Genomic DNA, 19573 nt, shown 5'->3' on the forward strand with positions numbered 1-19573 from the left:
ATTCCAAATCTACCTGGAGTCAACCATCCATCCCAATGGATGGTGCACAAAAGCAGTGAGTGAGTGCAGGCAGGCTGGGTGGAGGCTGGGTGGAGGCTGGGTGGAGGGGGGGGGGGGGGGGCAGGGGTGATTTGTGACACAAGAGGAGCAAGAGTGAAAGGGAAGGTTTAAAAGATAGTAGTGAGAGCTGCCATTATGTATGGTTTGGGCACTATAGCACTGTAGAGTGACCATGATGAACATTATTAGAAAAAGAATACCTCAGAGGGACAGCTCAGGTTGAGCATTTGGAGATAAAGATAGAGAAGCTGAGATTGTTTAGGCATGTGCAGAGGAGGAGTACTAAACATTTTGGACAAAGGGTGTTGAATATTGTTGAATACTGAGGTGCCAGGCGGGGGAAAGAGTAATACCACGGAGGAGGTTCTTGGATGTGATGAAGGAGGACATGCAAATTGTCAATGTGCTAGAGGAGGATGTGGATAAGGTGAGAGACCGATGACCCACTGTCGGGACCTCTAAAAGGAATACCCAAAAGAGGAAGGTGAGAAGCTACGCCCGAAAGTTGATTCTGCTCATCTGGAAATCAGTGGAGACACCAAGAAACTGAAAAAGTATCTTGGAATGAAAGGTTTCTCCCACTGAGAATGCATGCATCCAGGTGAACAGATTCAACTTTCTTAGATTTTCTTACCTGAATGATCGAACATGCATCAAGACAAGAAGATCTGTGGAGTAAAACTAAAGGATTTTTAATTTATGACTTTTTAAAAAAAAAATAAATTATTTTTTCTTTTCTCACTGATTTTTGGTTAAAAATACATTGTACATAGAAACTGGATTAGTATAGTGTAAATGCTATAAGTGCACATATTTTTTCCCCGTTGATCTAATGAGAAGATTTGCACAACAACTGCAATATCACAGAAGTAACAAAGATATATTGATATATTAAGAAAAATATTTACAACCACACTTATGTATCATCTGAATTTTTTTTTTAAGTTTTACTGATGTCTTTTGTAACTCATTAATGCTGCTAGAGGCTGTCAATTACGTCACAATGAAGGAAGTTAAATTACAGCCAAACAGCTGAACGACCCAAGTGAGACATCTAAAGCTATAAAAGTCGCATTTTAAATAAATTTAAATAAATAAATAAATAAATACCCCACAACTATCTGGAATGTTTAAAGAATTCCAGTTTAGTATTCACTGTCCATTTGTCAGACACTTACCTTCAGAAACTAGAGTCAAGTGCGATATTGTGCCATGGAAGTCAAGGTGTGGTGCTTTCATTACTTGAATGGCATCTTTTGGTTTACAATAAATTCATTTGGACTTCTGTAAGTAAAGCCAGACGTTGCATTTTTAAGTTAGCATGTTATCATTTCAGTTCAGTTCATTTCAGTGTTATTTATACACCGCCAGTTCATGGCGAACTCACTCAAAAGACAAATGAGCAATCTCTAGCGTCAAATACGTGAATTTTCCTTCACGTATTTTCCTCCATATCTTGTTATCTCTAAATCTGGCAACCCAAATGTTAAGAAATCACGCGTGGACGAAGCTTCTTCTGGGGTGTTTAGCGGCGGCTCGTGAACGGCGGATAACTTCGTATGTACAGTAAAAAAAATAAATAAATCAATATCTATCTATCTATCTATCTATCTATCTGATTTATTAATAAAAACAAACAAACAAACAAAAGGTTTGTTTTAAAACACAACGATTACATATTACCGAACTAAAAAAAAGACAAAAAAATTATTTTGTAAACTTTTATAGCATTTTATAGAATAACAAACACAGTGACAAACTACCTTTTGGGTTAGAATTCTCGTTTCACTCTCACAAACATCAAATTATTATTATTATTTATTTTTTTACTTACTCACTTTTTTTTTATCCTGCTTTAAATGACAATTGCATGACACAATGGTACTATGCCATCCTTAAAAAGCAATCTTAGTTCATCATAGTTACTGATTTGGCTGCAAGAGGGAGATTCATAATCACATGCTTCCATGTGGCTTCCAGTGTGATGCAGTGAGACACAAAGGACAATACGAAAAACATAATGTAGTTTCATGTGGCTTTTTGAAGCAAAACATCACGCAAATACCCAAAGCACCATTAGGTGGCATTACTGATTCATTTAGGCTACATTACCAGTCCATGATTCAGCCTTGATATGGAGTTATGTAATAAGAACTGCCCAGGGGGTAAAGGTAATAAATTTAGAAAAGTACTTGGTGTGTGCAATTCATGTATGGACTCGAGCAGAGGTCTCCAGTACCCAAGAGCTACTGTCCTGCAGCTTTTAGATGCATCCTTGCTCCGGAATGCCTGAATCAAATGAATGGCTTGTTACCAGGTCTTTGCCAAACTTGATAGCATGCTGAAGAGGTAATTCAATCATTTGATTCAGCTGTGTAGGAGTAATGATGCCTCTAAAAGCTGCAGGACAGTAGCTCTTGAGGACTGGAGTTGGAAACCCCTGTATTAGAGGATTTAGGTGAGTTACAAGAGGATGGTGCATGTGCGAGCTGTTGGGTATTGAAGACATCAACAATTTTCTAATTAAATTTACTTGCGCGAAGTTGCCATTGACATGGAATCCTCACCAGATGTCAGTATCAACCTATCCAGTCCACACATTATGTGCAACAATGTGAAATGAAACAGGGAAAAAGTATTGAACATGTCAAAAAATCAACCAACGAGCTCCCTCAAGACCTTTGCAACACACACACACACACACACACACACACACACACACACACACACACACACACACACACACACACACACACACAGACAGAGTTCTGACTACCTTCCTTCTCTTTGTTACCATCCGACTACGCTTCTTGAGTCCGAATGACATCCTGTAGATCCTGATGGTGTGGATCAGCGAATCAATGTCTCGTTCACTCTTGATTAGGGGGCTGACAATTGCTCCATTCCCCAGTTGGTATCCGTAGCCTAAGGAGGCTAAGGAGACCCTTTCTTGGATGTCTGCCACTGTGATGCTTACTGGAGCTGTTCAGGGAGGTTGCTATGGTCTGCTCTTAGATCCACTATAGCCACTGAGCACTGTTGTTATGGGTTATGTCAAGTCTCAGGTATGGATAGCTTGCTGTATTTCTTAGGCTTTCCTTGTTGTACTACCCTTTCTTCATTACACTTTTCTGCAGCTCTGATAGTTGGCGAACTTCCCTGTGTGCTACCTTGATCTTGGCCTCTAGTCTCCTTTTCCAGAAAGAAACAGCTGATCACTGTTTTCATGCTGTAGATCAGTTTGTTTTTGCCTGGTTTCCCCTGTTGTTTCACTTTTAGTCTAGATGTTGGGTACAGAATATAACATAGGCCCCACGTGTCTGTGAAGGTTCTCAGTCATCCAGTTAATCTTAGTCTAAGGAGCTTGGAAAGAAAAGTGTTTGGACTTCTTTAAGTTGCTTGAAGGTCTTCAAGCAACTTAAAGGCCTTAAAATAGGCCCCACATCTACTTCATGTAACAGCACCCTTTTCTCATCCCTTGTTCCCTTATGCCTTCTTGCTATAACAACAATCTAACAACATTTAACAAGCTAACAGAACCCACCTTTAGGTCTGCTTTGCATAGGTTGATGAGCTGGACACTGCAAATGCTCTTATAGAATACAGGGATTGTGCAACACTGAGTGGCAACCTGGGTTCATTCAGGAATTTTGTTATCTCGTTCATGTAGCTGATATAACAGAGAAGATCAAAGTCCAGTCAAATGCAAAGTCAGTAAAATAAATGCCATAGGGTAACTATATACCTCAGAAATCTGCTGACTCTTTTAGATCAGATTTGCGGAGAAAGAGATATTATGAGTACACAAAACTCCTTTGGGATAAATTATACATTATGCAAATTATGCATCAGTTCCAGTGTGCAATGTACTGAAAAATTGACTCAGTTGGCATGTGCATGTATTAAATGTCACACACACACACACACACACACACACACACACACACACACACACACACACACACACACACACACACACACACACACACACACACACACACACACAAATAAAAAAGTGTCCAAACTTTTTAAGACAACCTGATTAATAGAAAAGCCAAATGAATAGCAGGCATGAACCTTTAACACAGTGTAAACCACACGAAAAGACCACACAAAAAACCCAAATACGCTAGCCTTTATGGGGAATGTTGAGGCTGTTTTATTTTTTATTAGAAAAAGTTTTTTATTTACTTCCTGATCTGAGCATAAATTGACCATGTGCAATTCTACAATTTTAAGTCCTGACATTATAGGACACTTAGAAAAAATATTGTCTACAATGATCATATTAACCTTACACTTACTTCGAGCTGTTTTCTTCTCACAAGCTCTACAGAACCTCTCAGCCAAAATGGTGCCTGAGAGTCGAGAAGTATTTTATATCACTCAATACAAAAGTGAAACAATAATGTAAACTACAGAAAGGAACAAAGAGGTGTACAGTACTCCTTTACATGAAAATGTTTTAATATTTTTTTTAACTGTTCAGACTCAAAGAAATTCATAATAAATGTTAAAAAACTATAATTAGTCATTTAAATAGAATTTTTGAAACTCTAGCCAGAGGGCACAGAAAGGCATAATGACACTCCTGAACGAGGCATCCGTTCAACTGAATAATGCTAAGATGATACAGAAACAATCATATTATCATGGTTCTGGGTCATTTGATGAGTTTTCTTGTGTTTTTATATCTGTTATGCATTATTATGATTATTTTCATTTAACTGGTTAGTTCTGAGTTCATTCTTATTACGTCTCTGAGTTCACTTATCATCAGTTTAGTTCCTTGTTTATTAGGTTCCCTTGAGTCTTTGTCCTATGTGCCCCTCTCTCTGTGTCTCTGTTTATATGCGTGTGTGTGACGCTCATGTCTGGGTTTTCCCCATTTAGTTCCCATCTTCCCTTCTTTGCATTTATTTCATGCCTCCCCTGTCTGTAATGTTTGCCCATGTCTCCCCAGCCTGTCTCTCCCTCACCCTTGTATCCCTTCTCTATCTCGTTCCCGCTCCTTCTCTCTCCCTCTGTTTTCATCTCCTCCTCTTGTTTACATGTTTCCCTTTGTGTCTCATACCAGGTGTGTGTTCCCCATGTATTCAACTGATCACCTCCTGTCTGTATATATTGTGTGAGTTTTCCCCTGACCTTTGCCGACGTGTGTGTTTTCCCCCCATGGCTCTTCCGTGCTTCCTCCCGTGTTTCCAAGGTTTCCCCAGGTTTTTCTAGTATTCCAGTTTTTGTCTTATTTTCTTAGTTTCCCCAGTTCAGGCGATCCTGTGTTTAGTTTTTTTTATTTATGTTTCTCCCTGTTTGGTATATCTGCCTTAATAAATGGCACACTTTCAGTTAAATTCCAGTTTCCATCTGTCTGTGGTCTGCTTTTCGGTCCTCACAAAAACAATTCATGCGGTCTGCCTCTGCAGATTGTGACACATATTGTAGTTGGCCTTTGAAGTAATTAAATCATTGCACCACTCACTAATATATTTGAGTAATTAGTCCATTTCCAATGCTCATGTTATTTTTTGTAAAAGCATTACCAACTATTAAACTATTAAAAGACTAATCAGATCTTTTATTTCTGTTCAGTTATACATTTTGCATTACTGTGTAGGCAGGTAGATTTTAACCCTGTCCAGCAAACTAGCGGGGTCCTGTAGGAAAGCTGGAAGGTTGTTCCTCTTAACGTAGACAGTGAAGGACAAAGCAGCAGCTGACAGAAGCAGAGGCCACTTATATGATTTCCTGGGTTTGAGCTCATCACATGGTCTGGTCTGCAGGGGTTGAGTCACTCTCTCCCACTGAGTGAGGATGGCCTGGCGGGCTCCAGCCCACTTTCCTGGCCCCCTGAGATGATACTGGTACGGCGTGCAGGGACCAAAGAGCACATTCATTCCCAGCCTGGGGTCAGTCAGCAGCATCCTTGGGATGTTGGGTTGAACTCCCACTAGCTCTGCTATTTCATCCATGTAACTAACAGAGTCCACGTGGATTGTGTGTCTCTGACTGGTGACATACCTGAAAATGACATTTAGGTTGAACATGTGCAGAACAAAAAGTGGCGTGTTACAGATCCTATATATTTAAGCAACCACAAAATCAAGTAAATCTACTTTATTACCTTTGAGCCATGACTGCCTGCTTACACTGAATATCTTTTAGCATAACAACTACAGAAGGAAGATTTATGCAGCCAGTTAAAGAACACAACAGTTTACTTTAGTAATAATGAAAACCTGTAAATGCCTAAAAAAAAGTATTTTAAATTAAACTCTAACCTTTAAAGACACGTGTAGCCCACCTGGCCTGCAACTCGGAGATGGGCATAATAGATCCCAATGGCTGCACTAGACCAATGATAGCCAGCGTGGGGTGTTCGAGCTCAGGAGGAAACACATATTTGTACAGAGATGCTTTGTTGTTAGACACTGAGACCACCTGTGAAGCCAGGAATGGAAAGGAAAACCGGTAACCGGTAACACCTGAAAGACAGCGGTCCATGTTAGTCAAAAGTCAGTTTTACTGTTCTCTATGAAGGTGAAGAAAAGTGGGTAATTCCAGACCTACCACCAGGTCAACATCTTCCACTACACTGCCATCATCAAACTCCACACTGGAACCTTGAAATCTGCGGATATTGGGTTTGACCTGAACAGTTCCAGAGAGGATGTGGTTGGGAAGCTCATTATTTAATGTTGGATATTGGCTGAACACCCTGAAATGGAAAGTTAAATGTTTCCCTAGTGATATGATGAAAAAAATTTATTTACTGGCTTTACAGTCATGCAATCATGAGGCCAAGTTTTTGGCCAAAATATCTGATAGGAAGAAATGCAATAAAGTCATCAAAATAGTAATAAAGATTTACCCAACACAAGATTCAAGGGAGTCTACCTACTGTATTACAAATATAAAGTGCAGTTGTAGATATTAACACAATACCTAGGATGAAATTGGTCATTGTCAGCCTTGCTCTGGTTCTTGGTATATTTAAAAAAAAATGTAATTCACATCATATTGATAGTGTCTGAACGACTAACACAGGGGTGGCCAACTCCGGGCCTCGAGAGCCGGTGTCCTGCAGGTTTTAGATGTGTCCTTGGTCCATCACAGCTGATATAATTGCTAAATTACCTCCTCAACATGTCTTGAAGTTCTCCAGAGGCCTGATAATGAACTAATCATTTGATTCAGGTGTGTTGACCCAGTGAGATATCTGAAACCTGCAGGACAGCGGCTCTCGAGGCCTGGAGTTGGCCACCCCTGGACTAACAGGTAAATCATGCATTTATAAGGTGTATGTTTTGGTGGTATGGATTCAGGCCCAAAAATATCGGAATTGAATTTAACTGAATGCATTTTGGGTTAAATTATTATTATTTAAAAAAAATGTTAAATGAGGAATCAATTCATCTCAGTCCAACCTGCTTGGTGACTCTACTCAGTTCCACTGCTATGTCTCCTCCAGAGTTTCCAATTTCAATCACCATGACCTTTTTATTCCTCCACTCCTCGGGAGTCTTGTAGTCTCTGCTGTGGAAATACTTCCCCGTGAAAGTTTCAATGCCTGAAGAAAATAAGACAGACTTATGGTGGGTAGACACAATGTTTCAATACTTCTGCTATAAAAAGACTCTGACCTATTTTTGAAGATACACGAAAGTGTCAAGGGTTGATTTAAACAATAACACAATTCCCTCTTTATCTTGCTACAACTGCAGATTCAGTAGTTTACCCCCCTTGAGGTAACTAAGATGTAATGGCTTGTAGGCCAAGGGTTACCTGGAAAGTCATGAAGAGGCATGTTGGGGTAGCAGTGATGTCCAATACAGATCATCACAGCTTCAAAAATGTGTTTCTCTTTCTTGCCATCCTTGTTCTCAGTTTCAACAACCCACTCGCCTGAATGAGAAAAATCTGATTTCTGCTTCACCTGCAAGACTTTGGTCTGGAAAACAGAAAGACAGACGCAGGGGACAGAACAAAGTGTTTTTTTCTATGAAATTAATGTTGTAGTAATTAGGATTTAATTTTATTTATTTATTTTTTAATTATGTGCTACAATTGACCATTTCAGACATCATAAAGCATTCTTACATTAAAGCGTATGTGCTTGGTGAGCTGGAAGTGGCCAGCATACAGCCGAAAGTAGTCCATGATGAGGGAGTTGTGCATGAAGTTTGGGAAGTGTGCAGGGATGGGAAAATCACTGAAACGCATCATCTCCTTGGAAGAGTTGATTTTGACAGAGTGGTAGATGCTGGCCCTGTCTGGCTCTGGATTCTCCTGCAGAGAAAGCCACGAATAGAGAGAAACAAATCTCATCTCTCAGAGCAAAACAAAGTCTGATCTGTATGTTGTCTAACCCACCTTAAACCTCCACAGACCACCAATGTCATTGCTGCTTTCAAAGCAGACAGGCTCCAGCCCCTCATCCAGACAGCACTTAATAGAGGCCAGACCTGAAGCCCCTCCTCCAACAATTGCTACACGATGTGTCATTCTTCAGCTCTGTGAAGAGTGAATCAGATCAGTCCAAAATATTTTACGCTAAAATAGGAAATTGCATCCATGGAGCTGTATACAACAGGAAGTTAGCCTCTATTTCTTTTCATAAACGATATTTACCAGTGTTTGCTTGGAAGAGCTATCACTGCCAAACGTAACGCTTGTTTTGGCCATAGCTGTAGTCCACTCTGGCTATGGATTTGACGTTTCCAGGTAATTTAATGTTGCAAGACAACATTCTTCAACAAAATGCTCTTGGGAGTATTGTGACTCAACATTTAGTCAGGTGATAAGACCAACTCAAAAGAACTCAAAAGGCACCTTTATTGCTGAACACCAGAAATACAAAACTAACTAAACTGGGAATACACATGGAACTAAGCAGGTAGGCAAGCAGGCAGAACACATGGCCACCTCCTCCAACTTATCTGTGGAAACGCCAAGGTGTCCCCAGGCCAGCCAAGATATATAATCTCTCCAGCATGTCCTGGGTCTGCTTCCCAGTGGGACATGCCCGAAACACCTCACCCAGGAGGCGCCCAGGAGGCGCCCAGGAGGCATCCTTGTCAGATACTTGAACCACCTCAACTGGCTCCTTTTGATTTGGAGGAGCAGCGGCTGTTCTCTGAGCCCCTCCCAGATGGCTGTGAACTGTTCTAGTGCAAACTGGAGGCTGTCACTTGACGAAGCCAAAAGAACCACATCATCTGCGAAAGCAAGAGAGATTCTGAGACCACCCAAGTGAAAGCCTTCCACCACTTGGCTACACCTAGAAATTCTGTACATAAAAATTACGAACAGAATCGGTTCGGTCACCCAGCCGAAATGAATCCGACTTATTGCCGGCTATGCGGACCAAGCTCTTGCAACAGTTGGATAAGGATTGAATGGCCCATACCAATGGGCCAGATACCCCATACTCCCAATGCACCTCCAACAGGACATGCTCAAATGCCTTCTCCAAGTCCACAAAACACATGTAGAGTAGACTGGTTGGGCAAACTCCCAAGTAGCACTGAAGTATCATTGAGAGGTAAAAGAGCTGGTCCAGTGTTCCACAACCAGAAAAAAACAACAACATATTGTTGCTTCTGTATCCGAGGTTCGACCAGTGGATGGACTCTCCTTTCCAGCATCCTGGCACAGACTTTCCCAGGGAGGTTGAGGAGTTTGATCCCCCTATAGTTGGAACACACCCTCCGGTCCCCCTTCTTAAAGATGGAAACACCCACCTCCGTCTGCCAATGCAGGATTGATAATAATAATAATTATTATTAATAATTCTATTATTAATTATTACTATTAAATAGTTTTTATTTGATTTATAGTTCAACTTATTGTTCACATTTTTGTTCTTCATGTATATCCTTAGTATTTTGAATCTTAAGATCTTATTTCCCATTATTGTGTATATCTGAGTTTCTATACACAATAATGTGTTTTTTTCCTTCTGTGTTTTCCTCATGTTGACTTTACATTTGTGTCTAAGTTTCCCTCTTTGGTCATTGTTACTTATTTCCTGGTTTAGTTTGCTAGTTACTTGTTTTTTTTCTGTGCCTTGTTTATAGTTTTACTTCCTCTCCTTTGATTGCGTTGATTGTGTGGACTTGCCTATTGTTTCCCCATTAGCCTTCACTGTGTGAGTATATATAGTTCTGTTGTTTCTTTGGTCACTGTAAGTGTCTGTTAACCTACTCTTCTGTTGCCTTGCCTTTGATTTCTACAGTTTGTTTTATGTTTTTGGCTTAAATATATATTGTTCTTGACTTTTGCTGCTTCATTTCAATCCTCAATACTCTGTGAAACACCCAGACTCAGAAACTTTCTTTAAACATATATAAACTGCTACATTCGCCATATCCCACAACAAAATGAAGCAATCATAAACAGATGAGAACACCTAAATGTACAGTTCAGAACTAAAAATGAACAATAATATTAATTGGTGTCATTTTTATCAGAATCAGAATCAGAATACTTTATTGAGCCCTAGGGGAAATTATTATGTGAAGCGTTAACCCTTGCTTCACAGGAGGGTCAGTTATTTGACTACAGGACTGAAGGAAAAGCAAACAAATCCTCAGTATGTTATGTTTTGCATGTCTGTGACCCTGAAAAGCAAAAATTACCATTATATAAAACCTGGCGTTAAAAAGAAAAGCACAGTTAAGTTTGAAAATACACTGAGTTTCATCTTAAAAGGATTTAAATGGTTTTCTAAAATGGTACTTTGCTTTTCAGTGATTCACTCAGTACAAAACAATTCTGAAAAAGTTAGGTTTCTGAGTAAATTGTAAATAGAAAACAAAAAACAATAATCTGCAAATCCCCTAACCCACATTTTATTCACAACAGAACAGGAAAAACATCAAATGCTTAAAAATGTTAGCTCATTTTGAATTTGATGGCAGCACCACATCACAGAAGTGCTGGGAGGTGGTAACAAAATACTGGAATAGTAAGTGTTACTGAAAAATATCTGGAGGAACATGTTGCCAGTTATTCGGATAACTGGCAACAAGTCAGAAACGTAACTATAAAAAGTTTCCCAGAGGTAAAGATAGGCAGAGGAGCACAATTGTGCAACAATTTTAGGATGACGTTCCCTGATGTAAAATTTTGTAGACTGTGACTATCCAGTCATCTATAGTATATAAGATCTGGGGGATTCAGAAAAATATCTGCTCACAGGCGACAAAACCAAAAGTAATTACTGGATGTCTACTTCTTCAGGCCTTCAGGCAGCACTGCACTAAAATCAGCCAATAAAAATCTAAAAATCTGTTGATTCTATTATGGAAATCACTGCATGGGCTTAGACACACTTCCAGAAATTATTGTACCTGAATGCAGCTGACTATGCCATGCAGAAATGCAATTTAAAACTCCATTATGCAAAGCTGAAGCTGTAATTGAACATGATCCAGAAACACAGCTCTTTTCTGAGAATCATCAATGTTGAAAAATATATACAGGTTTAAAGCAACCTTTGGCATCCAGATTATGTCTTCTTCGGGAAAGGCTTGCATGTTAAATTGCAAAACAATGTTGTATTACTATAGATGTTAAAAAAGCATGGCTACAAAAGCACGGGCATGTTTTTAGTGTTCTATAATGAATTATGGGTTTATGATATTTGCAACTCATTGCATTCCTATTTTCATGTACATAGCTTCCAAACTTTTTTGTACATATTCTTGCATGACTTGGATAAGCACACCTTTCTGATGTTTCTCAGATGATTGGTGATGACTTTGCAAGTTCTCACTTGCGTAGAGATTCACCGCCTCCCTCCCTGGATCACGCTTTTCTCTCAGTTCCTATGTTGTCTCCTCATTTAGAGTATTTCTGCAGAGTTTGACTTGTTAGCTGTTTCTATTTAGCTCTTTTATCTCTGCTGTTTCATTTTATTTATACCAAAAAATCTAATTACAAACATGAATACCAGAAAATGTCACATTGTCAGGCACTGTAGCCAGAAGTTTCATACTTTGAACTGATTGTTCATACTGGACATTGCACTGGTTGTTACGCACACCAACATTGACGCCATCACAGCCCCATCAAAATTTATAATGGTGCTTGAAGCATGTCAGAGTTGACCTTATCCTGAACAATATGCGTCACTTCTCAGAAAAAACCCTCTGCTGATACAGAGGTGCTGATATAGGAAGTAATCAATAAGGGAAGCAAAGTGACTGCATGCAGAGGCTGGAAAACTCTGGAAAATTTTTCTCCGGAAAAATCTTGTCTTTTTCAGCTGCTGAAGCATCTGCATATGCATAAGCTGGGACCTTCTGAGAACCTGGACTTATATATCACTAAAATGACCAAGCCACTCACACACTCGAGTCTCCAGCTTGATTTTTCCAGCTGTGAGTGACAGAATATAAAAGTGAAGACGTGCGCAATAAACACTGCACGTCAGTAACTGTAACACACACTTCATGTGTGTGCCACTGTTCATGAGAAGGGCAAAGGTGAGCACAAAAAGGCCATAATTTTTGTCTTAGAACAACCCCTTGGAAAAATCTAACGTGGCAGATTATATTACATTCTAGACTAGCTACAAACACAGTACCTGTGCTTTGGCTTTAGATTGTGTTGTATGGGACCATAACTGAATGTTTGATTGAGCCGGCTCTCTGCCATACTACAGAAAAAAATGAAAGGGAAGGATTTTCCTCAGAACTTCCAAGATCCTATTAAAAGTCAGGTCAAGGGGCACCCCATTGTTTCCAACTCTGCTCCATATTCTATTCTATTCTATTTTAGGTTCCTCTTTCAGTGTTCAAGTAAAGCTTGGAAGAAAGAGAAGTTAGCCATTTAGTTTTTTTGGACTACTAATATGTAAATGAAGCATTAACAAACTACACTAGAAAGTTAACTGAAAGTTCAATTCAGCTTTAAAACGGAAGCTTCATGCATTATCATTGCAAACAATGAATGGACTGATTCTTATATAGCGCTTTTCTAGCCTTCTGGAGTACTCTATAGCACTCTATTCAACACGCCGCATTCACCCCACACACACCCATTCACCCAAGCACTATTATCTATACTACTTCGAGTGCTTTCTAACTATCATTCATACGCATTCATACTCCGATGGATGCATCGGAGAGCAAGTCGGGGTTAGTATCTTGCCCAAGGATATTTGGCATGCAAACTAGGGGAGCCAGGGATCAAACCTTCTGATCAGCAGCTGACCCGCTCTACCTCCTGAGCTACAGCCACCCCAATAATGTTTGTATTGTTGGAAGGGGTCCTATTTCACTGCAGGTAACATGTACGTATAACATTGCAAGTTACAATTAATGGCATAATCAATCAATCAATCACTCAATCAATCACCATCAAGACAGAGGTGTGCTTGCACTGGTCTTTGGTATTAATACCAAGTCAAAGCAGAGAAAAGAGATCTTTATTTTTTCAGCAAATCTCAGATCTTTGTGGTTTAAAAGATTTATTTAGTAATAAAAGACATGAAAATGGATTTGTTTCAAGTGCTGAACTTTTATTTATAGTTATGGGTCATGTTTTTCATACTTTAGAGTCACTGAGACAGAGTAATGGATAAAACAACATTTAAAAAATGTAGTGAAAGATGTGACCACACTGTGATTTATTTTTATTTGAAAGAAACAATAGTAAACCATCTGTGCTGTGTATCAGTAATGTTGTAAAAACATCTCAATACTTCAATCAATATAAAGAAAGAAAACAGAGCAGCATGTCAATGTAGAGTAACACTGCTGATGTTAAAAAAAAAAGGATAACAACAGTTCACCCCTCTACAATGGCATTCTATGCTAGCATAATTTCTTTTTACCCATGTTTATGCTCTTATATTGCAAACAAATCTGGATTAAAGTGCTATTAATGTATATTTCTTTTGTTGGAAAACAATTTTTTTTCTTTTTTAATCGGTTCAAATTACATTCTATGTCACAGCATCCTGTTATGGGTTAAATCAAATAACCTGCAGAAATTGTGTAATTGAAAAAGGAGATCTTTCCAGTTACACAATTCTGAAGGTATAAAGCAAGAAACCTGAAACAATACACATGAATGCACTGAACTGTAGTTTTTAGTCATTTAAGATCAGCTGGTCTTTGATGTTAATATACAATTGCATCACTCACTTAGTAAGCTGATGAGTTATGAATTTTCCATCATTGTGTAGGCAGGTACATTTTAACCCTGTCCAGCAAAGCAGTGGGATCCTGGAGGAAAGCTGGAAGGTTGTTCTTGCTAATGTAGGCAGCCGAGCCCACAGCAGCAGCTGACAGAAGCAGAGGCCACTTATATGATCTACTGGGTTTGGGCTCATCGCATTGCCTGGTCTGCATAGGTTGAGCCATTCTCTCCCACTGAGTGAGGATGGCCTGGCGGGCTCCAGCCCACTTTCCTGGCCCCCTGAGACGATACTGGTACGGCGTGCAGGGACCAAAGAGCACATTCATTCCCAGCCTGGGGTCAGTCAGCAGCATCCTTGAGATGTTGGGTTGAACTCCCACTAGCTCTGCTATTTCATCCATGTAGCTGATGTAGTCCACCTGGATGGTGTGTCTCTGACTGGTGACATACCTAAAAAAGTTTGAGTTGAACATATGAAAATGCAGATCTTAAATGTAGGTTTCCATAAAGCTGAGTAAATCCACTTCATTACCTTTGAGCCATGGCCTCCTGCTTGCACTGAATATCTTTTAGCATGGCAGCTGATGAAGGAAGCTTTATGCAGCCTGTTTGAAAGGGGACAAAGCTGTTTACTGTAGTAAAAATAACAACTCTATAAAAATTCTAAGATGCTGAGTGATGAGAAAAAGCTGTGTTAAAGAAAAAGTAATTTTTTTACCTTTGAAGACACGTGTAGCCCATCTGGCCTGCATCTCAGAGATGGGCATAATGGCTCCCAGTGGCTGCACTAGACCAATGATAGCCAGAGTGGGGCGTTCGAGCTCAGGAGGAAACACATATTTGTACAGAGATGCTTTGTTGTTAGACACAGAGACCACCTGTGAAGCCAGGAATGGAAAGGAAAACCGGTATCCTGTAGCAAACACCTGAAAGACAGCGGTCCATGTTAGTCAAAAGTCAGTTTCACTGTTCTCTATGAAGGTGAAGAAAAGTGGGTAATTCCAGACCTACCACCAGGTCAACATCTTCCACTACACTTCCATCATCAAACTCCACACTGGAACCTTGTAATCTGCGGATGTTGGGTTTCACCTGAACAGTTCCAGAGAGGATGCGGTTGGGAAGCTCATCGTTCACTGTGGGATGTTGGCTGAACAGCCTGAAATAAAAAGTCAAAAATACAAAACAAATTCAGAAAGGAGTTTTTTCATATTATTTTATTTATACAAAAAAAAAAAAAAAAAAAAAATCTAATTGCAAACATGAATATCAGGAAATGTCAGCATTGTCAGGCACTGATTTTGACAAGGGGTTGTTGTTCTGGGACCAACATTTGTAGCCAGAAGTTTCATACTTTGAACTGGTTGTTTACACTGGACATTGCACTGTTGTTGCATAAAATAACACCAACATTGACGCCATCACAGCCCCATCAAAATTAATAATGGTGCTTAAAATGTGTCAGAGTTGATCGTATCCTGAACAATATGTGTCACTGCTCAGGAAAAAAAAAAAGGCAACAGTGATGATATATGCAGTAATCAATACAGGAAGCAAAGTGACTGCATGCAGTCTCATCTTTTCCAGCTGCTGAAGCATCTGCAAATGCATAAGCTGGGACTTTCTGAGAACCTGCACTGATAGATCACTGAAATGGCCAAACCACTCATCCAGCTTGACTGTGGCAGCTTTGTGGGCCAGGTTACAAAACTCAAGAGGTGCATGATACACCTAAAAAAGCAAAATATTGCATGCCAGTAACACATCACACTGCTTCCGGTGTGTGCCACTGCTCAGGAGGACAAAGGTGAGCACAAAAAGGCCATCATTTTTGTCTTAGAACAACCACTTGGAAAAATCTAACGTGGCAGATTATATTACATTCTATACTAGCTACAAATACAGTACCTGTGCTTTGGCTTTAGATTGTAAAGACCATGATTGAATCTTTGGTTGAGCCGGCTCTCTGCCAAACTACAGAAAAAATCAAAAGGAAGGATTTTCCTCAGAATATCCAGGATTCTATTAAAAGTCAGGTCAAGGGGCACCCCATTGTCTCCAACTCTGTTCAGAACCCAGGCTCCTCTTCGAGTGCTCAAGTAAAGCTTTGAAGAAAAGAAAGAGTAGTTAGCTCTCTTGTTGGTTCTGTCTGAATTGTGTCAATTTTTACTGTTTAAACTACTAATATGTAAATAAAGCATTAAGAAGATGTACAAGTTAAATAATTATGCCCATTGTTTGGTTTTACATGCTTGTATTTATATTTGATTCAGCTTTAAAACTGTGAGAATCGTGAAGTTTCACATGTTAAATACTAAATCAGTTCAGACACATTTTTTCTCTAATGATGCGACCAACTCATTCCAACCTGCTTGGTGACTCTACTCAGTTCCACTGCTATGTCTCCTCCAGAGTTTCCAATTCCAATCACCACGACCTTTTTATTCCTCCACTCCTCGGGAGTCTTGTAGTCTCTGCTGTGGAAATACTTCCCCGTGAAAGTTTCAATGCCTGAAGAAAATAAGACAGACTTATGGTGGGTAGACACAATGTTTCAATACTTCTGCTATAAAAAGACTCTGACCTATATTTGAAGATGCACGAAAGTGTCAAGGGTTGATTTAAACAATAACATAATTCCCTCTTTATCTTGCTACAACTGCAGAGTCAGTAGTTTTTTCCCCCCTTGAGGTAACTAAGATGTAATGGCTTGTAGGCCAAGGGTTACCTGGAAAGTCATGAAGAGGCATGTTGGGGTTGCAGTGATGTCCAATACAGATCATCACAGCTTCAAAAATGTGTTTCTCTTTCTTGCCATCCTTGTTCTCAGTTTCAACAACCCACTCGCCTGAATGAGAAAAATCTGATTTCTGCTTCACCTGCAAGACTTTGGTCTGGAAAACAGAAAGACAGGCGCAGGGGACAGAACAAAGTGGTTTTTTTTCTATGAAATTAATGTTGTAGTAATTAGGATTTAATTTGATTTATTTATTTTTTAATTATGTGATACAATTTATTATTTCAGACATGATAAAGCATTCTTACATTAAAGCGTATGTGCTTGGTGAGCTGGAAGTGGTCAGCATACAGCCGAAAGTAGTCCATGATGAGGGAGTTGTGCATGAAGTTTGGGAAGTGTGCAGGGATGGGAAAGTCACTGAAACACATCATCTCCTTTGAGGTGTTGATGATGACGGAGTGGTAGATGCTGGCCCTGTCTGGCTCTGGATTCTCCTAAAGTTAAAAAAAAAAAAAAAAAAGATAATTGAGCGTCAGAGGCCTGAGTACAGTTTTATTGTATTTGTAGTTTAGTTATATCTATGTTATTACGCGTCTAATAAATATTATGATGCAAATATTGTACTTTGTTTTTCACACCATTTATTTTAGAGTTTACATTTCCCAATATGATCTGCTGTATTACTGATAATTATTGAACTTAAGTATATTTAATGCTAAAACTTTTGAACTACGTATTAGGCTTCTTGAGAAGGATTATCACTTTTTCTCAAGTAAGAAATCTAAATACTTGTTTTGGCACTGAGCAAACAAGATATCTAATTCAAAACAGTGCTTCAACACTTGCACACTGTCACTTATCACGCAATAAATCTGAGTCAGTGCACAAGGTTGTATATGAGCTTGAAAATTGTGCCCGCACCATTTTCAGCATAATATTTATTTCGGATGAAATATTCTGATTCTCAGTGCGCACTATGTGCCCCCGAAATGAAGAAAATCCACTTCATATGTATGAAAAATGATAAAACATGACCAAAAGTAAAGTGATTCACATAGCGTCACCCAACCTTAAACCTCCACAGACCACCAGTGTCATCGCTGCTTTCGAAGCACACAGGCTCCAGCCCCTCATCCAAACAGCACTTTATGCAAGCCAGACCTGAAGATCCTCCTCCGATCACTGCCACACGACGGGTCATAGTGCAGCTCTGCGAAGGAGACATCAGTGCAAAATATGTTTACCGTTAACAAGAAGCTGCAGCCAATGAGCTGCGCAGAGCAGGAAGTTGTGCAGAAAACAAGAGTAACAACAACAGCGTTGCATTCATTTTCCCCGTTAAATCGCAGGCTGTCTAGTTATGTTTACATTACTGCCGAAAAACACTTCCTTTAATACTGGATCTGTGCCACATTTAAAACTTGGCAAAAATCAAAGTGAGTTAATATGTGGTAACGAGTTTATCAGGCGTTTGAAACGCCACACAACGCCCTGAAACAATAAAGAGTGCAATCGTTGCCAAACTTTTCCAGCCTGCACGGACAGTACAAACAGTCTCCGACAGCTGCAATCATCGGCTTTAAATCTGTTCCAGGAACCACTCATCAGCTGCGATCGCATATCCTCGTTTCCTACCTTTGATGCCTCGAAGAAAGAAACAATGTTTATCGTGCTGCAAGCAACTCAACTGTGGGTGGAGCGAGAGCTGCTCCCCTGAATTTATAAAGTAGCATACTGACCCTTGATTCACTGTGGCGTCAGAATAAGACCGAGGGAAAAGCAAACAGACAACGCCTCTGCATGGCAGGACTGATGTGCACAACACACCTATAAAAAGAGAAAAATAATAGTTCACAAGGCGCAAGAGCGCGAAAGGAGATTTATTCTATTACAAAAGAGGAAGAAAACAAGATAAAATAACTACAAATAAATCACATTTCAAAGGACATTCAGATTTATTTTTTATTTTGTGTTCATGAATTTTTCCTTTTGTTGTGTTTTGCACTCAATTTCCAAAGCATGTAACATGAAAAACATCATGTTGCATGCTGCATTTAACAGTCATCTGGGGATAGTACATGCTGTGTTTGTCTTTAGAAGGCACGGATCCCGCTGCCAGCCAACCGGTGTGATCAGTGGTTTGTTCTGGTTATTTATTTACAGAAATCCAACCATGTATAACGTCAGTGTGAATTTACAAGCTTACTCAAGATCTTTTTCTGCATAAAGAAGTAAGCCTCATTGTAAAACTGTCATCCTAATATATGTTTACTTCTGTAAGTCTAAAGACTTTGTGTTAAAAAAAAAAAAAAGGATACGAAATGTTCTGGACTCAAATGAAACAGTTACATTTTTAGGGTTTTCTGTGGGCTAAAGTCAAGGAGCGGCACCTTTCATAAAGCCCTATACCTAACAGGTTATATGATAGAGATATGATGTCTTTGTATCAGAGGAAAAGTGGGACTGACTACCCAGGGTCCTGGAATGAAAAGCTTGGTTTTGTTTTCAAGTTGTTAAAGTCCAACGTCCAATGTCACACGTGACTGTTTCAAAATGACCTGGTTCAGCTTTCCACCATGAAATGCATGACTCTAAATTTCAGAAACAGCCAGACAAAGTGAAGCA

The 19573-nt window shown here is 39.5% G+C and overlaps 2 protein-coding genes across 2 annotated transcripts; both read right to left on the reverse strand.

Moving 5' to 3' along the window:
• Nucleotides 1-6333: 6333 nt before the first annotated feature.
• On the reverse strand, nucleotides 6334-8562 carry LOC134621271 (flavin-containing monooxygenase 5-like). Its single transcript, XM_063467697.1, has 6 exons — nucleotides 8431-8562; nucleotides 8158-8346; nucleotides 7843-8008; nucleotides 7480-7627; nucleotides 6624-6775; nucleotides 6334-6542 (listed from the first exon to the last, which is right to left on the reverse strand). The coding sequence occupies exons 1-6, from the start codon at nucleotides 8560-8562 to the stop codon at nucleotides 6334-6336; spliced, it is 996 nt and encodes a 331-aa protein (XP_063323767.1).
• Nucleotides 8563-13610: 5048 nt separating this feature from the next.
• Nucleotides 13611-18672, reverse strand: LOC134620255 (flavin-containing monooxygenase 5-like). Its single transcript, XM_063466320.1, has 10 exons — nucleotides 18584-18672; nucleotides 18018-18158; nucleotides 17254-17442; nucleotides 16937-17102; nucleotides 16577-16719; nucleotides 16117-16313; nucleotides 15220-15367; nucleotides 14927-15134; nucleotides 14741-14813; nucleotides 13611-14658 (listed from the first exon to the last, which is right to left on the reverse strand). Exons 2-10 carry the CDS (start codon nucleotides 18147-18149, stop codon nucleotides 14244-14246), a joined length of 1671 nt encoding a protein of 556 aa, XP_063322390.1. The 5' UTR covers nucleotides 18150-18158; nucleotides 18584-18672; the 3' UTR covers nucleotides 13611-14243.
• Nucleotides 18673-19573: the final 901 nt, after the last annotated feature.

The sequence above is a fragment of the Pelmatolapia mariae genome, linkage group LG23 (genome assembly GCF_036321145.2).
Source record: "Pelmatolapia mariae isolate MD_Pm_ZW linkage group LG23, Pm_UMD_F_2, whole genome shotgun sequence".
Lineage (NCBI taxonomy): Eukaryota > Metazoa > Chordata > Actinopteri > Cichliformes > Cichlidae > Pelmatolapia > Pelmatolapia mariae.